The sequence below is a fragment of the Arabidopsis lyrata genome, assembly GCF_000004255.2.
Source record: "Arabidopsis lyrata subsp. lyrata unplaced genomic scaffold ARALYscaffold_5, whole genome shotgun sequence".
Taxonomy (NCBI): Eukaryota; Viridiplantae; Streptophyta; class Magnoliopsida; order Brassicales; family Brassicaceae; genus Arabidopsis; species Arabidopsis lyrata.
Genome location: NW_003302551.1, coordinates 761697 through 784303, shown reverse-complemented (window position 1 = coordinate 784303; position 22607 = coordinate 761697). Strand labels below are relative to the sequence as shown.

General features: G+C 37.6%; 6 protein-coding genes across 12 annotated transcripts in view; 4 read left to right on the top strand and 2 right to left on the bottom strand.

Moving 5' to 3' along the window:
- Positions 1-224: 224 nt before the first annotated feature.
- Positions 225-3459, bottom strand: LOC9312872. 6 transcript variants are annotated; one of them, XM_002875073.2, is made up of 10 exons: positions 3005-3459; positions 2621-2935; positions 2388-2525; positions 2174-2283; positions 1984-2107; positions 1763-1886; positions 1452-1664; positions 1088-1357; positions 768-1000; positions 225-680 (listed from the first exon to the last, which is right to left on the bottom strand). In XM_002875073.2, the coding sequence occupies exons 1-10, from the start codon at positions 3098-3100 to the stop codon at positions 342-344; spliced, it is 1962 nt and encodes a 653-aa protein (XP_002875119.2). In that variant the 5' UTR covers positions 3101-3459; the 3' UTR covers positions 225-341. The 6 variants fall into 6 exon arrangements, with proteins under 6 accessions (XP_002875119.2, XP_020881076.1, XP_020881078.1 ...); XM_021025417.1 differs by having other exon boundaries at positions 768-994; XM_021025419.1 differs by having other exon boundaries at positions 1088-1162.
- Positions 3460-3726: 267 nt separating this feature from the next.
- On the top strand, positions 3727-6404 carry LOC9311187 (anthranilate synthase beta subunit 1, chloroplastic). The gene is made up of 9 exons (XM_002876757.2): positions 3727-3846; positions 4047-4171; positions 4259-4422; positions 5084-5154; positions 5246-5283; positions 5431-5541; positions 5641-5740; positions 5848-5983; positions 6076-6404. The coding sequence occupies exons 2-9, from the start codon at positions 4066-4068 to the stop codon at positions 6178-6180; spliced, it is 831 nt and encodes a 276-aa protein (XP_002876803.1). The 5' UTR covers positions 3727-3846; positions 4047-4065; the 3' UTR covers positions 6181-6404.
- Positions 6405-6460: 56 nt separating this feature from the next.
- Positions 6461-8946, bottom strand: LOC9312871 (tobamovirus multiplication protein 3). The gene is made up of 11 exons (XM_021025433.1): positions 8615-8946; positions 8425-8515; positions 8283-8335; positions 8101-8193; positions 7951-8022; positions 7791-7863; positions 7634-7679; positions 7295-7358; positions 7148-7201; positions 6928-7005; positions 6461-6804 (listed from the first exon to the last, which is right to left on the bottom strand). The coding sequence occupies exons 1-11, from the start codon at positions 8822-8824 to the stop codon at positions 6712-6714; spliced, it is 927 nt and encodes a 308-aa protein (XP_020881092.1). The 5' UTR covers positions 8825-8946; the 3' UTR covers positions 6461-6711.
- A 4998-nt stretch (positions 8947-13944) lies between these two features.
- LOC9312870 lies at positions 13945-16400 on the top strand. 2 transcript variants are annotated; one of them, XM_002876756.2, is made up of 7 exons: positions 13945-14079; positions 14169-14276; positions 14478-14622; positions 14734-15294; positions 15378-15831; positions 15913-15994; positions 16090-16400. In XM_002876756.2, exons 2-7 carry the CDS (start codon positions 14247-14249, stop codon positions 16294-16296), a joined length of 1479 nt encoding a protein of 492 aa, XP_002876802.1. In that variant the 5' UTR covers positions 13945-14079; positions 14169-14246; the 3' UTR covers positions 16297-16400. The 2 variants fall into 2 exon arrangements, with proteins under 2 accessions (XP_002876802.1, XP_020881082.1); XM_021025423.1 differs by lacking the exon at positions 13945-14079 and having other exon boundaries at positions 14187-14276; positions 14465-14622.
- A 399-nt stretch (positions 16401-16799) lies between these two features.
- On the top strand, positions 16800-19841 carry LOC9312869 (zinc finger CCCH domain-containing protein 17). The gene is made up of 3 exons (XM_021025416.1): positions 16800-17169; positions 17562-17672; positions 17767-19841. The coding sequence occupies exons 1-3, from the start codon at positions 17029-17031 to the stop codon at positions 19543-19545; spliced, it is 2031 nt and encodes a 676-aa protein (XP_020881075.1). The 5' UTR covers positions 16800-17028; the 3' UTR covers positions 19546-19841.
- Positions 19842-21070: 1229 nt separating this feature from the next.
- The window catches only part of LOC110228245 (putative pentatricopeptide repeat-containing protein At2g02150), a 2832-nt gene continuing 1295 nt past the window's right edge, over positions 21071-22607 (top strand). The window contains 2 exon segments of the mRNA XM_021024992.1: positions 21071-22584; positions 22587-22603. Of these exon segments, the coding sequence (XP_020880651.1) occupies positions 21154-22584; positions 22587-22603 (1448 nt within the window). The 5' untranslated portion in view covers positions 21071-21153.

Genomic DNA, 22607 nt, shown 5'->3' with positions numbered 1-22607 from the left:
TATAGATTCTCTGTTGATTATGTGTTATCGCTTTTAGAGATTTTTGGTTGATTTAAAATATATATATATATATATATATATATATATATATATATATATTTGTTAGCTAAATTCCTTTTGGCCTTCAACAAAAGAATTCCTTTTGACCAACTATAGTCAATTTCTTGTTAAGAATCCATCTTTATGGGTGTGAAAATATTATTCAACTCATTTGACCAAAAAGCTTTCAAAGAATTTGACTTTGTAAGGTCAAAATATAACATTTGCTTCACTAAAATTTTTGAATTTAAACATATATTCATTTTACTCCTATCGATTTCCCAGTCCTCAAAGATCACGAATTACAGACTAATACCCTTCCTATAATTGACGTCCAATGAGTCCAACATATTTTTCAGCCCGGCTGTTGCCAGTTGCCACCAGTTTGGAAGATAGAACATGTGTACCACCAGCGCTAGAATCACAACAGCAACTAGAACCACAGCAGTAATGGCTATATTTGTGAGATTGCTTCTCCACCTGATCAATTTGCAGGACTTGAACACAACAGCAAGAAGAACCACAGCAATATTGAGGGTGCTTCTTACACGAGATAGTCTCCACCAGATCACTTTGCAGGACTTGTCAGCTTTTTTGTAAAGAGAACAATTGGCTCGTCCTCCAGTGATGGCATTTTTGTTCTGAAAACATCACAGGTTAGGTCAGAGATGAAATGACAACTGAGAGGAGGGTGAAATTAGTTAGCTTAGAAGAGCAAGGAGCATTACCTGTACCATGAAGCTCTTCATAGTTTGATCAAGAGTGAGAGTACCACTCGGCGATGATAATAGTTTGAGGGAATGATCCTTCCATTCTTCTACAAGCTTTTTAAGAATAGCAACACTAGCTTCTAGATTCTCCTGATAGAGATTGTCCCAGTTTTTCCAGCAATCAACATTTTCAGTCAGAGACCAAATAGCCATTGTTGTAGCTTCCTCAGCTAAAACAGGATTTGCTGTAACTGTACACACATTAGAATTCTATTTGGAGATGTTTCGAGGGAAGCGAAAAACTCAAGGATTCAAGGTTTGGTTTGTTAGTAAAATACCTTCTCCAGCTAATTTCAAAGAGATAGTAAATATCTTTCGAGTGATTTGTTTCCATGCCTTGCTTCCTGGTGAACCTGCAAGAGTATCAATCAGTGATAATGATAGATCGAGGGAATGATCCTTCCATCTCTCTACAAGCTTTTTAAGAACAGCAACACAAGCTTTTAGATTCATCTCAGAGATATTGCCCCTCTGCTTCCAGCAATCAAAGATTATGGTCAGAGACCTGATAGCGATTGCGGTAGCTTGCTGGGGTAAAACATGATTTTCTGCAACAATGTTAACTTATTAGAACTCTATTTGAAGAAGAGAGGGAGGGAAACAGAAAACTAAAGGATTCAAGGTTTGGATTGTTACTAATACCTTCTCCAGCTAATCTCAAAGAAAAAGTGAATATCTGTTGATATATTGCCTCACTTACACCGTACTTGATATTCCCTACAAGTATTTTAAGAAGAGCAATAGTCGCTTTTAGATTCTGATCGTAGAGATTCTCCCAGTGCTTCCAGCAATCCTTGTTTACGGTCAGAGACCAGAGAGCGATTGATCTAGCTTCCTCGGCTAAAACAGTATTTCCTGCAACAAAGATAACAGATTAGAACTCTATTTGGAAGAGAGAGAGAGAGAGAGAGAAGCAGAAAAGCTCAACAAGGATTCAGGGTTGTTACTGATACCTTCTTCTCCAGATAATCTCAAAGAAAAAGTGAATATCTCTTCTATTGCCTGGCTTCTTGATGTACGGACAAGAGCCACTTTTTTCAGCAAGGGATAAATTGCCACAAACCTACTTGTAGTAGGCTGTGTGTGTGCACACATAGACCACGCTCGTGATCAGAATCGACAGACGCATAAAGGGGGTTTTTTGTTTTGTAAGTTGCAATAGAGTAAAACGTACCTCTAGGCTTGCAGGGAATGTAAGCCGCAACAAGATCTCAAATGACTGAGGTGGAATAAGTCGCATTTCCTGCCAAACAGGAGTTTTTACAAATCTGGCCTGATCATCTGGTTTGGCCAAAATCCTGAAAAAGGAAACAAGATGAGATGATTGTATATATATAGCAAAAGGGAAAACTTTCTCGACTCACTTCTCAACCAACTTGAGGATGACATCAGTTGACTGGGGGTTGCTGCCGACTAGAGGTAACAAGTTGTGCGCCCATGAAAGCAAGCCTACAGATAAATCATCTTTGGAGGCCTGTCCACATTTTACAGTTGAGAACAGCTATACAGATTACTACAGAAACACACAAAATTTCCAACACAACAGACTTGGTCCTAGTAGTACACACACATACGAACCTGAGTTATCAACCAAACTGTAAGCGGAATCTGGCCCTGTCCTTTATAGATACGCCTCAACCTCAGAGAGGGTAAAACCTTAGTCAAGACACGAGGTTTGCTACGCACTACCATTGCTAATGTAACAAACATTGCCACCTAATAATCGTAAACACACACAAATAGAAGAACATAGTGGATTTAGTGAAAACAAAAGAAAGGTAAGCGGTGGTGAAAGCGAAAAAGAAGTTTACCTTAGAATGGCAATAAGTAGCTTCTTCTTCCTTGACACCTTGTGGAAGCAAATCACGGAGAATATAATTAAATGTCGACAATACAAAGCCACAGCGTAAGTTCTCTGGAACGTGTTGGTTGATCCAATCGACTGATGTTTGGTAGACAGGTTCAGGAATATAAGATAACGGAACATCGATCACATCAAAAAGCCAGGCCAAATTAGACTCCTGGAACATCTGACGCCATGGACATGCTACTCCGGAAAGTGCAGAGTCATAGTAATCGAGAAATCTAAATAGCCGAAACACCGGCGGCAAAGGCGGATACTTGTCCTATTAAACAACCAAATTGAAAATTTTGAATTTACTGAGAGATTTGGATCAGAGTTTCACATTGCGTACCGGCACTTTTTCGAGGAAATCCGCAAGATCTGAAGGACCCATCTTTGCCGCAACTTTCACTTTCCAATCAGTGTTAATCAAGAAGGTATTTAACATGAACTAATTAATAGTTATATGTTAAATACAGTTACTTGAGTTCTAAGACCGTTAGTGAGCTGTATCAAGGCTGGCTAAAGTGTGCGCTTTGTAAAGGAAGAATGAGGACGTAATGCTTGTAATGTGCGTAACCCACGTAATGCTTGTAATGTGCGTAACCCATCATACCTAGAATCTGTTCTATATAAAGCCACACAGCGCCTACTCATGAAATCTCTCTTCTTAATCAATACATTTCTATCTTTTCTCTCCATCTTTAATCATGATCCATTCAACATTTCCTACTTGAAATCTTAAATATTTACATGGTATCAGAGCTTTGGTTCTAGTTTCTAATCTTGCTTTCTCTCTTATTCTTCTTTCTTCTGGGCCACGACTTCGTTACTTCCATGGTCGTACATCGCATTTAGCCTTTTTTTAAGAGTTTCTCGCTAATCCTCTTTCCGGCGTCTATCTCCGGCGTCTAGGCTAAAAAGTAAAAACAGGGAGACCAAAGACCACGACGAGAGTTTTATAATCGAGTACTAAGCAAATGGGCTCAAGTGGGCCTGATTAATAAGTGGACTAGTTTTATCGTAAGCCTTTTATTAAAAAACTGAGACTTAGGTCTTCTTCAACCTCTCTGATTCCTTTTTCACTGTCTTCTTCGCCGGATCTCTTGCCGGAGCTCTCGCCGGTTCTTATTGCAGTCCCACTCGTCTTCCTCGTTCCCTCTGTTCCTTCGTTATCTTACCACTCTCGCTCAGGTACGTGACGATAGTGTAGCCGCCATTGTAGATAAATATTATTTTGACTTTGACCAAACAAAACAGAGTCTTATCAATTACTCATCTACTAATTAGGCACATGGTTCATGTTCCACAAAAACGCACCGTTTCACCTGTCAAATTTCTCAATCTCTCTCTCAGAGCTTTTTATAAACTCTTCTTTTTTGGAATCAAACAAGGATCTTTGCTTCTCCGACAATGGCGGCTACTACACAGTACAAGTCTTGTCTTCTTCAACCTAAGTCTGGCTCCACCACTCGCCGACTAAACCCTTCTCTCGTTAATCCTCTTACGAATCCGACAAGTAAGTCAGCTGATCTTGGTTTGGAGATAGAGGCGTTATTCGAATCAAAGTTTCGATTCTTATCTGTTTTTGTTTCCTCTGTGATAGGAGTTTCGGTTTTGGGGAAGAGTCGTAGAGATGTGTTTGCGAAAGCTTCGATGGAAATGGCGGAATCGAATTCGATACCTTCCGTTGTTGTCAATTCCTCTAAGCAGAATGGTCCTATCATCGTCATTGATAATTACGACAGCTTCACTTACAATCTCTGCCAGGTTTCATTTCTAACACTATCTCTAATCCTCACTACGCCTGTTAAGATTTTTTATGTGTGTTTTTGAATCTGTTTGGTGTAAAAGCAGCTGAATTTTCATTTTGTATGCATTGTGATTGATTATTAGAATCTCATTATTTCAAAATCCAATCTAGTTTCTACATGCTAATAGATAAGACTATGTAATGTTGATTCTCTCTTGTTAATGTGATCAGAGACTTTATGTCGCGCCATTGAATCTTATTGTCGAAAAACTATAGTTCTCTGGAGAATAGTGTTTTTCTTTTGTTATTATTTGGAAAGCTCCTCGTTCTCTGGAGTAATGGTTGATCCAATAAAATCGAATACATCACTTCTTTGTTGCTTGTAGTAGAATCTTTAATCATGTTCAAAGTTTGAATTGGTGATTTTATGAGTTGCAATTTTTGACATTAGATTGGTTATTCGTAGTTTGAATATCTCGTTTTCTCATGAAATTTTGGCTGCTCTAAATATCTCACATAACGCACATATATCCCAAATATACGATTTCATCATGTCTTACTTCTAGTTCTCCATGCAGAATCGTGTGAGGTGCATACTATATATCGTGATTGTTCTCTTGATATGGTTTCTTCTGCTTTAGTATAAACAAAATTTTGAATTGTTATATTTTTCTACAGTATATGGGAGAGCTAGGATGCCATTTCGAAGTTTACCGCAATGATGAACTTACAGTAGAGGAGCTGAAAAGGTAAGAGGAAACTATGGGCATTCTGGTTTAAATAAGTAATATGGCTAATCAATTGGTTGTTGATTCCTATAATATGCTCTCCCTCTTGCAGAAAAAATCCAAGAGGGGTATTGATTTCTCCTGGACCTGGTAAATATTTTGGCGTATGTGGTGTTGAAATTTTGGATTGTTATCTTTTTCTACAGTATTTTGGCCTCTGAATTATTTCTTCTGATTATGTGGTGTGTCTTTTTAAAGCGCTGGAGAAGAAGATAACACCTTTCTCAAATTTGATAGGTACCCCTCAAGACTCTGGGATTTCCTTGCAAACCGTTTTGGAACTCGGACCACTTGTTCCTTTATTTGGAGTATGTATGGGTTTGCAGTGTATAGGAGAAGCATTTGGAGGTTAGTTGCATATAAAGAAGACATCTTATTTTCCCGTATCAGTGTTCTAACATGGTATCCACACAACCTAAATGCAATTGTGTAATGAACATTGATTAGGAAAGATTGTGCGGTCACCATTTGGTGTTATGCATGGGAAAAGCTCAATGGTTCACTATGATGAGAAAGGAGAAGAAGGCTTGTTCTCTGGACAATCTAAGTATGAATCAGATTTTTCTGTGTTCAATCATTTGGCTTTGTGAAAACCATAATAACAAGTCCGTAAATGCGAATTAAAACAAAGCTTTGTTGGTATGTCTTCTTCAGCCCTTTCCTTGTAGGTCGATATCACAGCCTCGTTATCGAAAAAGATTCATTTCCTAGTGATGAACTCGAGGTTACAGCATGGACAGAAGATGGTCTGGTTATGGCTGCCCGTCACAGGAAGTACAAGCATATACAGGTAAAACCCACACAAGTGTTTTCATGTATCTTCTTGCCTCCTCCATTAAAAACGGAACTAAACTCTTGAAGTCTTGTAACAATTATTCACAGGGAGTTCAATTTCATCCGGAGAGTATTATAACAACTGAAGGCAAAACAATTGTCGGCAACTTCATCAAACTCATAGAGAAAAAGGAATCTGAGAAGCTGACATAGACTTAGCCTGAATGAGAAATCAGCTAATCAGCTGTGTTCGATTAGTGCCACCCTGTAATAATGTTTGCTAATGCAAAATGTTCCTTGTCATCTTCACATTGTTTCTATCATAAATATTAGATTTGTTCCTCCACTTTAACTTAGTTTATGAAACTTGAGAAACAGAAAAACTATGGCGATTTAGTCCATCGTAAAAAGTGGCTGTTGGCATTTCAGTTTTTCTATTTTGGTGTAGTTCGGTATATTCGATTGTAGTACAACTACTAAAACGCCATACGAATTTACACAATCCTTCCATGTATTTTTCTTTAAAACCTTTTTTTTTTACAACATGACCTTCATATAAGGGGAACAAAACCCAGTTTGCCAAAAACTAAGCGAATTCATTCCCATCATCAACCAAAAAGACTTACCAGCTTTAGATCTATTCATTTGTATCTTACGCTTTTCTCTCTATTGAATACAGAAAAGCATATAACAAACATGGTCTTGTCTTCTTCATCTGATCATTAGTTGTCGTGTCTTTACATTTCAGCGAATCTGATGGTATTGTGTAATGCCTCGTTTTGGAGGTAGCTTTCTCAAGATGAAGAGGACCAGAGAGGACGGTAATATCTCTACCAACTGTAATTAAGTAACATGATCAAGTTACAAACGAGAAAATGCGAAAAGAGACGGTTTCTTTGTTTTATATATAAAGCTAATGTTCATGATCAGATTCTACGATTGAGCTAAGAGAGAGGTTACCAGGTAATATATGAAGTTGAGGATGGGATGATCTAACACATCAAGGTTTGCACCTTCATCAAAAGCAGCAAAGCACATCTAAAGAAATATTAAATGACAAAAGCTTTGGTTAGTTGTTATTTCTAAAACTAACTATAGTCTGTAGTAGAGAAGATAATCCAACCAAGAAGGTAAGGATCAATAGATATCAACATAATGATGTGTTTGTGTGTGTCTTTACCATGATACATCTGATGAGGAAACACGTAAAGCATATGGTTGTCACGTAACCAACCTACCATACATAAGAGAGAAAGGCGGTAAACAATCGAGAAGCGTAATATAGTAAAGACTTGATACTTATGATTTTTAACAATTGATGTTTCACCTCTTGCAGCTTTTTGCGCCGCCCTTTAGATTCTACTGGAAATCGTTGCAACATTAGGAAAAGCCTGCCGTAAGAAAAGGACACAAAATCAAGCACAAATACAAGGCTATAGTCATTTTCAATGGTACTCAGCTTTAGCACCAAGGGAATCTAGTCTAGCTAGGCATCAAAGCAGAACAACAACGCAAGTGACTGTGACTGCAAGCAAGTTGGTCACAATTTATGATGACTCTTGGCAACACAATTCCTAGTCAAAATGACTTGACTGGTAATGATAGAAACTATGCTAGTGTCAAATTTGTCAAATGTAGTACATATTGAAATCGCAACAGGTTTTACCTTCCACCATAAAGTAAAAATCCAAGCGCAGCGAACAATGAAACACCTGCAAATGCAATTATAAATTCGCAAGAGAGGTGAGTAGTAGTATGGACTATATAAGTAAGAGATATATAGCATAACCATGCTTGAGTGAACAAGGATGGAAGCTAATTACCTGCAAAGAACATCTTAGATAGGATTATCATAATTCGAACAGGCTTCCACCACAAAACCAACCAAAGAGCAATCTGGAAGTAATACATCCAATTAGATATATCAAGCCCATGACCCCACAAAAAGCAAACTTAAGAATTTCCAGTTTCACAAATTTATACCTGAACTACATATACAACTGCATTTATTGTGAAGAAGCTTGGCCTCAGTCCATCAGTCGATACTGCACGCGCCTGTCCAATCATAACAAAACCAAAGAACCAGTAAGAAAAGTAAAGAAACCCAGCAGCTATATACTAATTCGAAATTACCTGATAGTAAATTTCTGCCCAGAAGAGAACCAGAAGAGCATAGGTGGTGAAGAAAGCAAGACTTGGAATATCAAGCAAGATATGTTGCAGAATCTACAAAGATAACACTTACAAATTTAGAAAGGTTGACATAAACCATTCAACAAGGTTAAAACTACAATGATGGTCAAAGATCCTAAAACCTCTGGATGCATAAATTGCACGTTTCTTCTGAAGACAAACACCACAGCACGAACTGCGAGATACAAAGATGAGCCAAATCAATCAACAAGCGATACACACAAGAACACAAGCAAGTAACATACGAAATCACTCAACACCAACCTCCATTAACAACGAAATTGAGAAAGTGAAAGACCTTTTGCGTAGTCCAACCATATTCAGGAACTCTCAATTGTATTCTCACAAGTTGAATCTAAACCAAAAATCAAACACAAATTACACCAAATCCTCGAAGAATCCATCAATCCCTCCCTAAGCGGCGATGATTTCAAAATCCAGAAACGAAACGTACCACAGCAACGACGGAAACGATTCCGTAGAGAACAGCGAGGACATGGAAGATACGATCCTGCCAAATCGGAGACTCGTTTACGTCTGACCACCAATTCGAAGCTTCCTTGAGATTCAACATTTCCACCGCCGACGAAGACGAAGACGATAACGATGACGATGACATCATCTCCGACGCAAATCGCATAACCTCGACGCCGCCGATTCTCATCTAACAACGATTCAGATTCCTTCTCGATTCAGATTTTGAATACACATAATGAAGAACTCTCTTTTTATTTCTTTCTTCTTCTTTTTTGGATTTATTTTTTCCCGAAATAAAAAATATTTTACAAAAAAACGACAAAAATGAAAAAGAAACGGCCGACGTCGGAGAAGAGAGAGATTTGACGAGAGGAAAAAAAAAGGAATAATTAAATAAACGGGAGAGAACCGGTGATAGCCGGTAATTTTCGTCGAGAGATTGAAGTAGTTGATGAAAGTTGACTGACACGCTGCTCCACGTGGCACATGTTGATAAAGAGCTAAACCAAAGCTGGCATGATCCACACAAATGAAATTCAAATATTTTTTTGCCTAATCAAGTGAAGCAAAGTAAATTATGACAGTTATGGTAATTTACATTTTTAATTGATCTCTTTTAGTCTTTTTACCTTGATGATGAGCAAGATGTTATGTTCAGGGCCAGGCCCAATATACAAGAGTCCTCAGTGGAGGATTTTTTTTTTTTTTTTTAAATAAAACAATATCCTCTAAATAACATGGTTTTACAGATTTAGCTTTATTTTAAAAGTGAAAGTCAAATCTACAAAATCGAATTTAATCTGAAATATAGTCTACCGTCACTATCATCAAGTTTGTTAAATTATGATATATTAGAAGCTTGACGACGTTAGTAATAATAGATTTACATGATCGTAATTTTTTTAGAATTTAATAAACTATATATTAAATCGGAATTCTCGTAATGAAGAGTCCAAATCTACTCATAAAAATTAAAATTTTTGATGTGCGTGATCGTATAAAATTTTCGAATATACATATTGTATGAAGGTTAAATTTGAAATAGCATGCATTTTTTAAAATTGAGAATAAACTTGCAAGAATATATTTTCTTTTTGCGTAGAATCTTTAAAATAAACAGAAATTTCTTTTACTTCTTTTTTTCTTTCTATTTTAAAAATGAAAGGAAAAAAAAATTGTAAACACAAAAGCTCGACATTTTAAGCAAGGGTTTTGCTAGTGAGATCACACACAGAAAAAAAAATCTACACGAAACGTAAGAAATTTCCAAAGATTCTAAACTCGTATAAAATCTTTTGTGTCAGCTATTTTCGCACTCGATTTAAGTACAATCCGTGATTCTCACTTAGAGCCTGCAAGCTTGAATCTATGAAAAAATTAGATAATTTTGTAGGAATTAATCCTCATGATGAATCACCGACTTGGCATTCGTGTGTTGTTGGATTGGGGAGTACAATAGCTGTCATAATAATACTATTTGATCATCTTTTAGTCAAATGGAACCATTTTTTCTTTGACTCGTCAAGTAGTCATGGCCTTACTTATGGGCCTTCAAAGACAGCATCCTATGGAGAGGCCAGGCCACCATTTTTTATCTTGATAATGATAATATTCTTTTTCTTTGGGAAAATTCCCAAAAAAAACCCCAAATAATTTTTATTTGGAAGTTTAATGCCCAATTATTTTGCGTTGGTCTAAATGTATCTTAGTTAATTAATTGTTGTCAATTAAATCATAAACTTATTACTGATGGTCGTTTAAGTCATTCGACTTAACAGACGTTTAATCGGCTGACGGAATCCCTAAACCGGGTTTACTGGTTAAGAAAACGTGGTTAATTGGCCCAATTAAAAGACTATAATGCGCTCGTTACTTTCCCCCAAATCGTTGTTGGAAAAACCTAAAAATCATAAACCCTAATTCTCTAACTCTCTCGATTCTCTCCTTCGTTTCATCTCCTAAGAAATTCAGTGAGGCGATGATTGGAAGCGTTTGATCGGTTGCATATGTGTTGAGTCAGTGGATTGTATATCGAAGAGATGAGGTATGTCGATTCGCGTTTTTTCTCTGTAGATTAGAATTTCTAGGGTTATCCGACTTCAAAAAATTTCTGGGTTTGGGTTGGATCGATATTGTTTTACTTTGTTTACAACGATTAGCAACTGAATTTCTTATTTTGTAGTGATTTCGAGTGTTTGAAACTCAACATTCACTACCGAGGAGATGTATCAATCAAGGAGCAGTCGTTCGATTACATTGGAGGGTTCGAGGATAAAGACATGTTGATGGATCCTGATCTGATGACATGGTCAATCTTCGAGGATTTTTGCAAAGAAAAGGGAGTGAGTGGTGAAGTCGAAGCGATTTGGTACAAGCTTCCGCATGAGGATAGAAGTTCAGCAAGGGTTATCAAGACAGACAAAGATGGTGGAATTAGGGAGTTGTGTCGTGAGGCTGTGGTTATGTCTTGTAAGTAATCTGACATTTTGAGTATTGCCTCTTTTAGTTATGTCTTATTCAGATTTGATCAAGGTATGTCTTATTCATAGGATAATGATGATCCATGGAGCATTAACAATGCTCCAAAGAGGTGGCAGCAAGCTCAAAGCCAGTCCACACCATCTGGTTCTCAAAGTCAGTCCACACAAGTACTGCAGCATTCAAGTGCTCCAGCAGCTAATCCAAGTGGTAGGGGACGTGCTCGTGGACGCCCTCCAGGAACTAAGAATGGTGAAGGCAAGGGTCGTGGCAAAGGTGCTGGCAAGGGTCGTGGTAAAGGTGCTGGGAAATATGAAGCTCCTAAACCGCCTGTTTTCTTTATGTCCCCATGGACTGACAAAGTGTTTGATGTTTGGCAGCCTGGCAAGAAATAGGCTGATCTTATTGATGTCTTTTAAGATCTTTCTGATGTAGGATGCTGCTTAAGTTGGATGATGTTTGTTTTGGTGGGATCCTTGTATGTTTTTGGTGGGATCCTTATGACTAAGCGGCTCTTTTTGGCTCTTATGTTGGATTAACTTTTTATGAAACTCCCATTAGTTCAAACAAGACTTACAAACTTGTCATACCACAACAACAACAACAACGACAACACAGAAAACAACACAGAAAACAACAACAACAACAACAAACAAAACAAAAACTACTTCCCCATTGCAAGTATCATGGCAATAACAACAATGAAGCATCCCCAAGACAACACAATGAACTGCCGAAGCATTTTCTCTCTCTCATTAGCACCCATAACTTCACTTTCAAGCTTTGCCTTCTCTTGTTCGTATATATTCCCTAAACCACTTTTCAAATTCGTCGAAGCACTGATAGTTTGATCATTCTTCGTCTTCACAGATTCATTAAGCATCTTTATTTCCTCTTTAAGCTGACGAATCTCATCTCTTGCTTCTAATAAGCTCACCTTCTGCCAACCATATGGCTTCTCTTGATCAGCCCAATCGAAGAACCCATGAACACCACTTCTGAAGAATCTTCTTCCCGGATTCTCGTTTGTCCATGCTTTAACAATCGTTGTCGCCCTACCACAGTTGCAAAGAGGACCCCAACTTCTGCTCACCGAATTGGCATCATCCCCAGAACATTGACTCAACATCTCTCTAATTGTTGTGAAAATTGAAGTTTTGATCTAGGGTTCTTGGTCTCATATTCATATATCGATTTGGGGGAAAGTAACGAGGGCAATATAGTCTTTTAATTGGGCCAATTAACCACGTTTTCTTAACCAGTAAACCCGGTTTAGGGATTCCGTCAGCCGATTAAACGTCTGTTAAGTCGAATGACTTAAACGACCATCAGTAATAAATTTATGATTTAATTGACATCAAGTAGTCATGGCCTTACTTATGGGCCTTCAAAGACAGCATCCTATGGAGAGGCCAGGCCACCATTTTTTATCTTGATAATGATAATATTCTTTTTCTTTTCTCTTTTTGTGCCAAATTATAATGTACTTTTATAGGTCTAAATTCTAATCAAGAAATAACGTTTAGTGAAATCAAGAAATAACGTTTAGTGAATAGAAAAAAATCAGTATATTATAATTACGAGGTTATGGGTGATACTCATATAGTATCATAATATTTGTTTATTGTTTGAGATTTTATATGATACTCCTACAGTAGGATACTCCTATAGTCCTACTAAATATGTTTGCATTGGTGAGACCGGTTTAAATATCATAAAAAAAAAACTTGTAAAATAAAAAATTAATTTATTAAACATAAGATTACAAAAAGTAATATTACAATTAAAAAAACGTAGAATATATTTAAGCAAAATAAAATATAAAATTCAACCGGGTGCTTGTCTCCTGGTGGTAAAGGAACCTCGGCTGAGGCACCCGCCACTCGGCTTCGAGTCCCGGCCACTGCGCAATTTACCTGCGGGGCGCAGCGTCCCAGACCACCAGTTCCAGGGGGCCCTTAAGTGGAGGCTTAAAAATCCCAGGCACGCGGGCTTAGGCCCAGTGGGCTAGTCGGATCATAGTGTGGTCTGGACACTGGGTTATCAAAAAAAAAAATATAAAATTCAAAAAAACTTAAAAAACATGATGATAAAAATAAATTTTTTTTCTTACATGATGAGAAACAAAACGATTTTTTTTTTTTTCCTTTCTTTCGGTAAAATAATTTCCGCAACCAATCACGGCCTGCCACATAAGTTGATACTGGGTATCAGAAGTTTCAATGGACTGATACTATTTAGCCCAATTTTATGTGTTTGGGCCATTAAAAAATATTAAATGGATTACTGATACTCTCAAAAGTTTAGCTATGTACATGGTCACAATCTCAGCCTAAAAAAGATGTTTGTACCAATTTTAATTTGTTACCTTTCCTTAGTTTCTCAAAAAACGATTGATTTAGGTTTTGATTATTGCAAACACAAAAATGTGTACATTATATATATACACGTTTCTTGCATTTTCAGTTTAAGTACGAAAAAAATCAGTTTATTGTAAAATACTTTAACAAGTGCAAAACTTAATAATATATACAATTAATAAATTAATTTTGGTTAAGATGTTTAAAATTTTGAATCAACACATTATTTTTTGTCAAGAATTACTACAAACTATAAATAGACAAATGACCAATAGTATTATTTGGGCTAAATTTCGATCCAAATAGCAACTCCTGCGTTATTATTATCAACAACTAATTTTGGATGTGAAAAATTATGAACTAAAGATCAAGATTATTGATGATGAGAATAATATAAACTTTTTTTTTTTTTGTTTCTGGCAGATGGTACAACAGTTGCTTAACTTAAAGGCTCCATCACTGTGAATGTCCCTTATTTTGCTGTCAGCTTACAACAAAAACCAAAAAAGAAAAGAAAAGAGAGAAGCTTTGAGAAAGAAAGAAACACACACAGTGTATCAGTCTCTGTACTTTCACAAGCTTCCAAGCTCTCTTATCACTCACTGTACTCTTCCTTTCAAATAATGCTTCTTCTGATTACAAACAATCTTCTACTATTATATTTTCTTACACATTATCATTACTCTTTTTCAGGATTTTGGTTCTCGAGATTTGAGTTATACGACTAGACGCAAAAAAAGTGAAGATTTTTGAGATTCACTCTCTATCTCGATGGATTACGAACGAATCGGAAAGACCCAGGTGAGAAAATGCTTCGGTTTCACGTTTCCCGAAACTGGGTTTTGCGTAAAATTAGGGATATCAAAAGCCAGATTTGGCACTTTTCCGATTAGGAGAAATCTTTTACTTAAAAAGACAAACTTTCCTTTTTCAAATCACTTCATCATCTCTCTGTCTTTGATTTGATAAACTCTGTTTTCTCCGATGAGGTTTGTGATATAGGTTACTACTACTAGCGGCGGTGGATTTTCTCCGGGGAAGTTAAGAAGTATGCTTCTTCTTGGTGTTGATAGAAAGAAGAATGAAGAAGAATCTACTCCTACAATGAGATCTGGGTCTAATCAAATTGATGACCCTAGGGTTTATGGTGGAGCCCCTTAATCATTTGTTAATACTCTTTTTAAATACGCTTTTGTCTCTATTTGAATCTAAAGTTTGCTTCTTTTTTCTTTGCTTTTCTTGTCTTCAAATGTTATAGTTGCTAGTGGATTAGATGATTGCAAAGATGTTGATGTTGTGAGTGAAATTACTGATTGTTCTACTTCTGGGATTGCTCGATCGATTAGTTTGGGTCTTCAAGAGTATCCGAGTCTTGATTATGATAATGTGAATGAGATTAAGAGTGTTTCTGCTTCATCTGTCTTTGAGTTTCAAAAGACTGAGAAGGAAAAGGCTAATCAAAGAATGCCTATTAGATCATTCTCTAAACCAGCTCCATCTAAATGGGATGATGCTCAGAAATGGATAGCTAGTCCAACGGCTAACCGACCGAAGACTGGGCAGGTTCAGGTTCCGGGGTCGAAGAAAGGGCCAAGCTTTGGTCGCCAGTCATCTATGAAGATTGTTGAAGTTGCTGATCAAAGAGCAGGTGTATTCGCGGTTGAAGAGTCTGATACAAAGCGGATAGATGTAAGCCAAGTGAAAAAGGATATGGGAAACAAGTTTGTTAGCTGGGAAGTCGATTCATACACAACCGCGGATTCATATGTCAAACCGGTTCTTATGGTTGAGAACTCTATTGTAGAATCAGCAACTGAAGGTGGTGTTAGTTGTCTCTTTGAGTTATTGAGTTTGTATGCTCTGTTTATCTCCTAAAGCCAAACTTTACTTGCTTTCTTGCAGTTAATCTCAGCCGACATGACTCATCAGTCGCAACTGCGTTTGCCCAACCGCCTTCAACAGCAAGATCTGTATCGATGAGAGACATGGGAACCGAAATGACTCCTATAGCGAGCCAAGAACCTTCTAGAAACGGGACACCAATCAGGGCAACAACGCCAATCCGAAGTCCTATATCTTCTGAACCTTCAAGTCCAGGGAGACAAGCTTCAGCTTCTCCTATGACTAACAAGGAGCTGTCAGAGAAAGAGCTTCAAATGAAAACTAGGAGAGAGATAATGGTGTTGGGTACTCAACTTGGTAAATTAAACATTGCTGCTTGGGCTAGCAAAGAGGATGAAGATAAAGACGCTTCCACATCACTAAAGACCAAAGCTTCTCTACAAACTTCTAAAAGTGTTTCTGAATCTCGTGCTACCGCGTGGGAGGAAGCGGAAAAAGCTAAGCACATGGCTAGGTACCCGAAAGTTGCATTGTTTGTCAAAGTGCTTTACTGTTCTTGAAACTTTAAGCTTATTATGACTTTTGTAATCTTCAGGTTCAGACGCGAAGAGATGAAGATTCAAGCATGGGAGAATCATCAGAAGGCGAAATCTGAAGCCGAGATGAAGAAAACCGAGGTAAAGTAGCTTGAACATAACTACTCAAGTTCAAGTAATGATTGAACAAACTTGTGAAAAACCTCAATGATGATGGTGTAATTCTTGATATGTAGGTGGAAGTTGAGAGGATTAAGGGACGAGCGCAAGACCGGTTGATGAAGAAACTAGCTGCGATCGAGCGCAAGGCAGAGAAGAAGCGAGCAGCGGCTGAAGCAAAGAAGGATCGTCAAGCAGCTAAAACAGAGAAACAAGCTGAACAAATCCGAAGAACAGGCAAAGTACCTTCATTGTTGTCCTCTTGCTTTAGCTTTTGTTCTTAATAATAACATAAAATCCAATCCTATTGTGGTGTTGTTAAGTCTCAAGAACCCATCTTTTTATCATTTGTATAATAAAAGCTTTGAAAAACTACTTTCTTGTGATCTTTTAGTTCTTCGTAGATCTTAAATTTGGTTTTGAGAGTGTTGGGTAAAAATGTTTTGTTTTGTCGAATTACTCGGTTTAAAAAATCCTTACCAAATTGAAATCCATAACATTTGGTTCGGTAAAGTATTGATTTTGGTTTGGATTGAATCTTGGTTAGATTTCGGCAAAATAGTCCTTACCGTTTGATTGTGAAATGATTTACCAATTGGTTTACAATTTTTTTTATACTCGGTTCAAGTTCGGTTTAGATTACCTTATCATTTGTCTATTTCACAACATTCCAAAGTCGCTGTTACCACCAGAAGTTATAATATCAAGGCAAAAAATTTGGCTAACAAATAAACCAATAAGAAATCTCTACGTGTCAATAGATTGATAAACAATATTGATATTTCCCATCACAAAAGAGAAAAAAAAAAAAAAAAAAAACTTTTAGGCTTAGCTTTAAAGGGCACACACACACAATCGCGAGTTTCTCTCTGGTTCGCTCTTTGTGGCGGCTCGTCTTCTTCTTCTTCTTCCACGGGACTCTCTCTTGATCGGTGATTATCGATCTTTCTAGGGTTTCGATCTGAAACCTTGCGATCTACTTGAAAGATAGATTTAGAAATTTCGAAGTAATAATAATGTTTGCGCCTGCGACTCAACCGCAACAGCAGCAGCAGGAGAAGAAGCAATCGGAGACCGTTTCATCTGCTGAAGAAGATGCTTTGAAGTGGAACACCGATTGCGTTTACTTTCTCGCTTCTCCTTTAACCTGCAAGAAGGTAATTGATTTTTCGTTTAGATCTTATCCAGTTTCTGCTTCAATTAGGGTTTTGGATTTGAGATCTCAAGTTTCTTTCTCAAGATTTCAAGTTTCTCTGTGTTTTTTGTGTCCCTCGAAGCTATCTATACATACTTCACTTCTCCGTCTGCTTAATTTTGGGGCAAGATTTAGATCTGGTGATTTCGAACCTCGTGAATCCAAGTATTGTTGTTTCTTAGGGCTTCTTGTTAACTAGATTGAAAATTACATAGATAAAGATTTTGCTCAATGTGTACAATCTGATCTTCCTCATAGGTTTTGTTCCTCAGTTTATGTTAATGGTTTCTGCAGCTAGTCTGATCAGCTATAGCCTATAGGGATTCTTATGGTTTCTTCTTTTTCTTCTAACAGGGACCTGAGTGTGAGTATCGCCACAGTGAGTATGCGCGTATGAACCCAAGGGATTGCTATTATTGGTTGAATGGAAATTGTATGAATCCAAAATGTGGATTTCGGCATCCTGTGAGTTTACTTTCTTCTTCAATACAAATCTCTGCTTGAGCTTCTTAACATGTGTTATCAAGTGTGCTTATGCTGTGGCTTTTTTTTCTTACAGCCTTTGGAGGGGTTGTTGGGAAATCAAGGAGGTGCTCCTGCTGGTTCTGTACAGCCAACTCATGCAACTGTGCAGCATTCCGGTGTTGCAAAACAGCCGGTTCCATGTGTGTTCTTTCAAAAAGGCATGTGTATGAAAGGAGATATGTGTTCATTCTTGCACACACCGAATCCTGCTGCTTATAAAAAACTGCTTCCCGTAGAAGCTAAGCCTGCTGCTGATCCTCAGTTTTCTAAAAAGCCAATTGAAAATAACACCGGGGAGAAGAAATTTGCTGATGCTAATCTCTCAAAGGCGGTTAAAGCACATGTTGACATATCGGCTGCGCCAAGAGTCACATCTGCTGGCCTAAGGGATAGTAGACGCGTAGAGGGATATGTTCCAGAACATATGGGATATGACCCTGTTGTACAGAAAAAGGGTACGGGAGTTCCTTCCTTTACTGAAGGAGGCCATTCGACTCAGTTGCTTCATAAATATGGATCTGATGATAATAACAGTTTCCACAATGGTAAGGACGCAGATGACGTTTTAAGAGAGTCGTCTCCTGGGTTTGATGTTCTTGTGGATAATGAGGCTAGGGATTCGGAGTATTATCGTGTTGAAGATCGATATGGACGGAGAAGTCAGGAGGGAGGGAACTCTGTGAATGAGTATGACCCTGATTTCAGTGCAATAGCTGATGATGAAAAAGCATTCCATGATCAGCGTTTTGATCCATATGATCAGAGGGAAGACAGGTATGCATGGGGCAACCGTCGAGTTTCTTCTGAGAGAGGAGATCATTCAGAAAGAAGGGTTTACGCAGAAGATGAGAGATCAGAGAACATATTGGCATCAGATCTGAGATATCGTTTGGCTAAGCAGAGGAAAGTCAATGGTGTGAGATCAGTTGGAAGCCATGACTATGGTGCTCCTGACTCTTCAGTGGAAAGAGGATATAGAGACTCTCGTAGGGATACACTGAGGGAAAACTCCATTAGCAGCAGCCGTCTACAGGGTAGAATTAAGCTTCGTGAGAGAAGCAATGGCGATGAGGGTCACCACTTTGACAGGAGAAATGAGAGGGGAAGGGACAGAAGCGAGTTATCTTCTCAGGGTAGACTCCGAGATAGAATTAAAGGTAGATTAGAGGAAAACCATAGTGGTAATCAGGAAAGAGGTTTCCGGGCTCCATGGGCGAGAAGAAGAGAAATGGAAGACGAAAGAAAACCAGCTCCTAAAAGCATTGCAGAAACTAAAAGCACCAGAGAGGAAAGTAAGCCAGAGCTATCTCTTGGGAAGAGGAAAAGCTTTGAAGAGGATCATCATAGTCATAAGCGATCAGGAGATTCATTTGCAGCTCCTTTGCCTTTCAGTGAGATTCTGAAGAGAAAAAGAGCGGCTGCATCTGGTGGTAGCAGACACAACAACAAGGACGAGACGATAACGAAAGAGGAAGCTGGAGATGAGACCAAACTCATAACAGAAGAGAAAACCGAGGTTGTCTCCGAACCCAAAGCTGAAGTAGAAGAAGAAGGAACGATTATGGAGGAAGAAGATGTCGTTGGGGAGGAAGTGTATGAAGGAAATGAAGATGAGCAAGCTTATGAAGGCGATGAGCTAAACGGAGAGTACTATTACGAAGAAGGATATGAAGAAGAGGGAGGAGAATACACTTACGAAGAAGGTGAAGAAGTAGTTTACGCGGCTGAGGAAGGAGAAGAAGAAGTGACAGAAGGAGGTGAAGCTGAGGGTGAAGAAGACATTGAGAAGAAGACCGTTGAGATGTTGTCATAAAAGAAAAGAGATAACACAGAAAAAGCTTTTGCTCCTTTCCTCTGATCTCTCTGCTTAATGCAAATGGGAGAGAAGTCGTTGAGCAAATAATATGCGAGTCGCTTTTTATCTTTGGCTTGGCACTGAGTTTTAGTCGCCATTTTTTCTTATTATGATTTCTTAAATTGTAACACTAGAGAAGAAGAAAGAAAAGAAACGATGGTACAAGTACAACATCATATTTCTGATTTTTTCTGTTCTTCTACTCTGTTTTGATAAATGACTTTTTCCTTGAATTAAATGGTATTTAAAGTAAACATCTTTAATTTTATTCGATATTTAATAAAAAAATTAAAAAAAAAATAATTAGGTGAGAGACAATGGATATTTTAGGTATTATGAATTTAAACCCAAGAACAATGATAATTTTAGCTCCCATTTCTGCCCAATTTAACTTCATGTGCCTGACGTTTTGTTTATCGCTTTTAATGATTTTTGGATCTCTATTTTTCTTATGTTCATATCTCTTTCTTTTTCTCACTCAATTCTGTTTGAATTCATTCAAATCAAGCAGAAAAACATCGTCGTGTTTACTAATTCACACTGTCTTACCAGAGCATTAGATGGTACATCTATTTGCCGAAAGAGACAATTTTCACGATACAAATAAAGAATCACCACAATTTTTGGACCTCGACATATAGATCTACAAAGCGTAGATGCAGATCTAAAGAGCGTAGATGGACGATATGTCAAACATTTCCAAATTAGTTAAGGAATTAATAGTTATCTATAAATTTAGTTACATGTCCATACACTTTCATAGAGTTATATATCGATCTATATAAATCCAAATTTATTAATAGATATCTACGCAATTAAGTTAGTGGTTTAAAATTTGTAATTTCACCCGTACGTTTTTATTATAGATTCAAACTAAAGCCGGTCGCATTTAATAATCGTCACTTCTTTCTGTCTGTTGCCGCGTAAGGGTCAATTCAACTGTTGAGCATTTATTAAATGTCAGATTTTTCTCTCTCTCCCCCACGCGCATTGACAAAATATGCATTGGTTTTTTTTGTAATAACTGGCAAAACTAAACCCTTTTTCAACCGTCTTTTTAGACGTCGTCAGAGACAAACCTCTCTATTGTCTATTTCCTAATTTTATACCCCATTTTTACCTCTGCACAAATTCACTCTAAAAAAAATATATCATAAAAAATTGTAACGAAGAGTCTTCAGCTTTTAACACCTTTTATCATTATTGTTTTTGCACTTTGCATAACATGACATGAGTAATCAACTAATCATGCAATCAACTTTAAAGTATTTACGAATTTACTTAACAAAAACTTTCACCTCATTTAAGTCCCACAACTTTGATTATCTATCTAATCAACCCTAAGTTAAAAAGGTTGGGCCCATAAATATAAAATTTGGGCCTTTGTAGCCCGTTTCACAAAAGCCCATAAAATCAATATTTTACAAACAAGAAAAACAGGTGAAAAATAGACTTGAGGGAAAAAAACAACAAAACCCAGAGTGAGTTCATAAACCCTACTTTCTTCCTCTTCCTCAGTCGAATAGTTGAGGAATACTACAGAAAACAATGTCTCTGAGCTAAACCATGAAGCTCATTCTATTTCCTTTGAAATTTTTCCTGAAAATGTTCTGTTCTCTTCGCAATTTTCTTCACGTTAATCGCCGATTCCCTCGCCATGTAAGCCCTTGTTCCTCTTCCCTCTCTCAAATTCAATCACCTCTCTGTTTCCCTCTATGTTCTCCCTCTCAATCTTCCTTTGTCTCGTGCCCCTTCGTTTGGTTCACTAGCTTTCTCTGTATCATCCGTTACCCTTTCGTTAGCAAAAGCGGTCCTTCTACTCATTCCGAAGATTTCGATAGAGACTGGATCCGTAAAGTTGTTCAGAATAATCTATGGGATGATCCTAGAATCGAAAAGCTTTTTGATTTGACATTGGCTCCGATTTGGGTTCCAAGGGCTCTCGTTGAATTGAAAGAAGACCCTAAATTAGCTCTCAAATTCTTCAAATGGTCTATGACTCGTAATGGGTTTAAGCACTCCATGGAATCTTATTGTATAGTAGCTCACATTCTGTTTTGTGCTAGAATGTATTATGATGCTAATAGTATCCTTAAAGAGATGGTTTTGTCAAAGGCGGACTGCGATGTTTTCGATGTTCTATGGTCGACAAGGAATGTGTGTGTGCCTGGTTTTGGAGTGTTTGATGCTTTGTTTAGTGTTTTGATTGATCTAGGAATGGTTGAGGAAGCTATTCAGTGTTTCTCTAAGATGAAGAGATTCAGGGTTTTCCCGAAAACTCGGTCTTGCAACGGTTTATTGCATAAGTTTGCGAAATTGGGGAAGACGGATGGGGTGAAGAGATTTTTTAAAGATATGATTGGTGCTGGTGCGAAACCGACTGTGTTTACTTACAATATAATGATAGATTGTATGTGTAAAGAAGGAGATGTAGAAGCTGCTAGAGGCTTGTTTGAAGAAATGAAGTTTAGAGGTTTGATTCCAGACACTGTTACTTATAATTCTATGATTGATGGTTTTGGGAAGGTTGGTCGATTAGATGATACGGTTTGCTTTTTTGAGGAGATGAAGGATATGTGCTGCGAGCCTGATGTTATAACATACAATGCGTTGATCAATTGTTTCTGTAAATTTGGGAAATTGCCTAAAGGTTTGGAGTTTTTTAGGGAGATGAAGCGAAATGGGTTGAAACCGAATGTTGTGAGTTACAGCACTTTGGTTGATGCGTTTTGTAAGGAGGGTATGATGCAACAAGCCATCAAGTTTTATGTTGACATGAGAAGAGTTGGTCTTGTGCCTAATGAGTATACATATACTTCCCTCATTGATGCCTATTGTAAAATTGGTAATCTCTCAGATGCTTTTAGGTTAGCTAATGAGATGTTGCAAGTGGGTGTAGAATGGAATGTGGTCACTTACACTGCGCTTATTGATGGCCTTTGTGGTGTGGAGAGAATGAAAGAAGCTGAAGAACTTTTTGGAAAAATGGATAGCAGCTGGATGTGATTCCAAATCTGTAA

Bases quoted from the DNA above. Each gene is read 5' to 3' on its own strand.
- LOC9312870 (XM_002876756.2), top strand. From the start codon at position 14,247: ATGGATTACGAACGAATCGGAAAGACCCAG. The intron at 14,277-14,477 runs GTGAGAAAATGC...TTTGTGATATAG, and splicing joins AACGAATCGGAAAGACCCAG to GTTACTACTACTAGCGGCGG. The intron at 15,295-15,377 runs GTGGTGTTAGTT...GCTTTCTTGCAG, and splicing joins TGTAGAATCAGCAACTGAAG to TTAATCTCAGCCGACATGAC.
- LOC9312872 (XM_002875073.2), bottom strand. From the start codon at position 3,100: ATGTTAAATACCTTCTTGATTAACACTGATTGGAAAGTGAAAGTTGCG. The intron at 2,526-2,620 runs GTAAACTTCTTT...TACGATTATTAG, and splicing joins CTACTTATTGCCATTCTAAG to GTGGCAATGTTTGTTACATT. The intron at 1,665-1,762 runs GTATCAGTAACA...TCTTTGTTGCAG, and splicing joins GAGATTATCTGGAGAAGAAG to GAAATACTGTTTTAGCCGAG.
- LOC9311187 (XM_002876757.2), top strand. From the start codon at position 4,066: ATGGCGGCTACTACACAGTACAAGTCTTGTCTTCTTCAACCTAAGTCT. The intron at 5,155-5,245 runs GTAAGAGGAAAC...TCCCTCTTGCAG, and splicing joins ACAGTAGAGGAGCTGAAAAG to AAAAAATCCAAGAGGGGTAT. The intron at 5,984-6,075 runs GTAAAACCCACA...AATTATTCACAG, and splicing joins GGAAGTACAAGCATATACAG to GGAGTTCAATTTCATCCGGA.
- LOC9312871 (XM_021025433.1), bottom strand. From the start codon at position 8,824: ATGAGAATCGGCGGCGTCGAGGTTATGCGATTTGCGTCGGAGATGATG. The intron at 8,336-8,424 runs GTTGGTGTTGAG...TGTATCTCGCAG, and splicing joins CAATTTCGTTGTTAATGGAG to TTCGTGCTGTGGTGTTTGTC. The intron at 7,006-7,147 runs GTAAAGACACAC...ATATTTCTTTAG, and splicing joins TCCTCATCAGATGTATCATG to ATGTGCTTTGCTGCTTTTGA.
- LOC9312869 (XM_021025416.1), top strand. From the start codon at position 17,029: ATGTTTGCGCCTGCGACTCAACCGCAACAGCAGCAGCAGGAGAAGAAG. The intron at 17,170-17,561 runs GTAATTGATTTT...TTCTTCTAACAG, and splicing joins CTCCTTTAACCTGCAAGAAG to GGACCTGAGTGTGAGTATCG. The intron at 17,673-17,766 runs GTGAGTTTACTT...TTTTTCTTACAG, and splicing joins AATGTGGATTTCGGCATCCT to CCTTTGGAGGGGTTGTTGGG.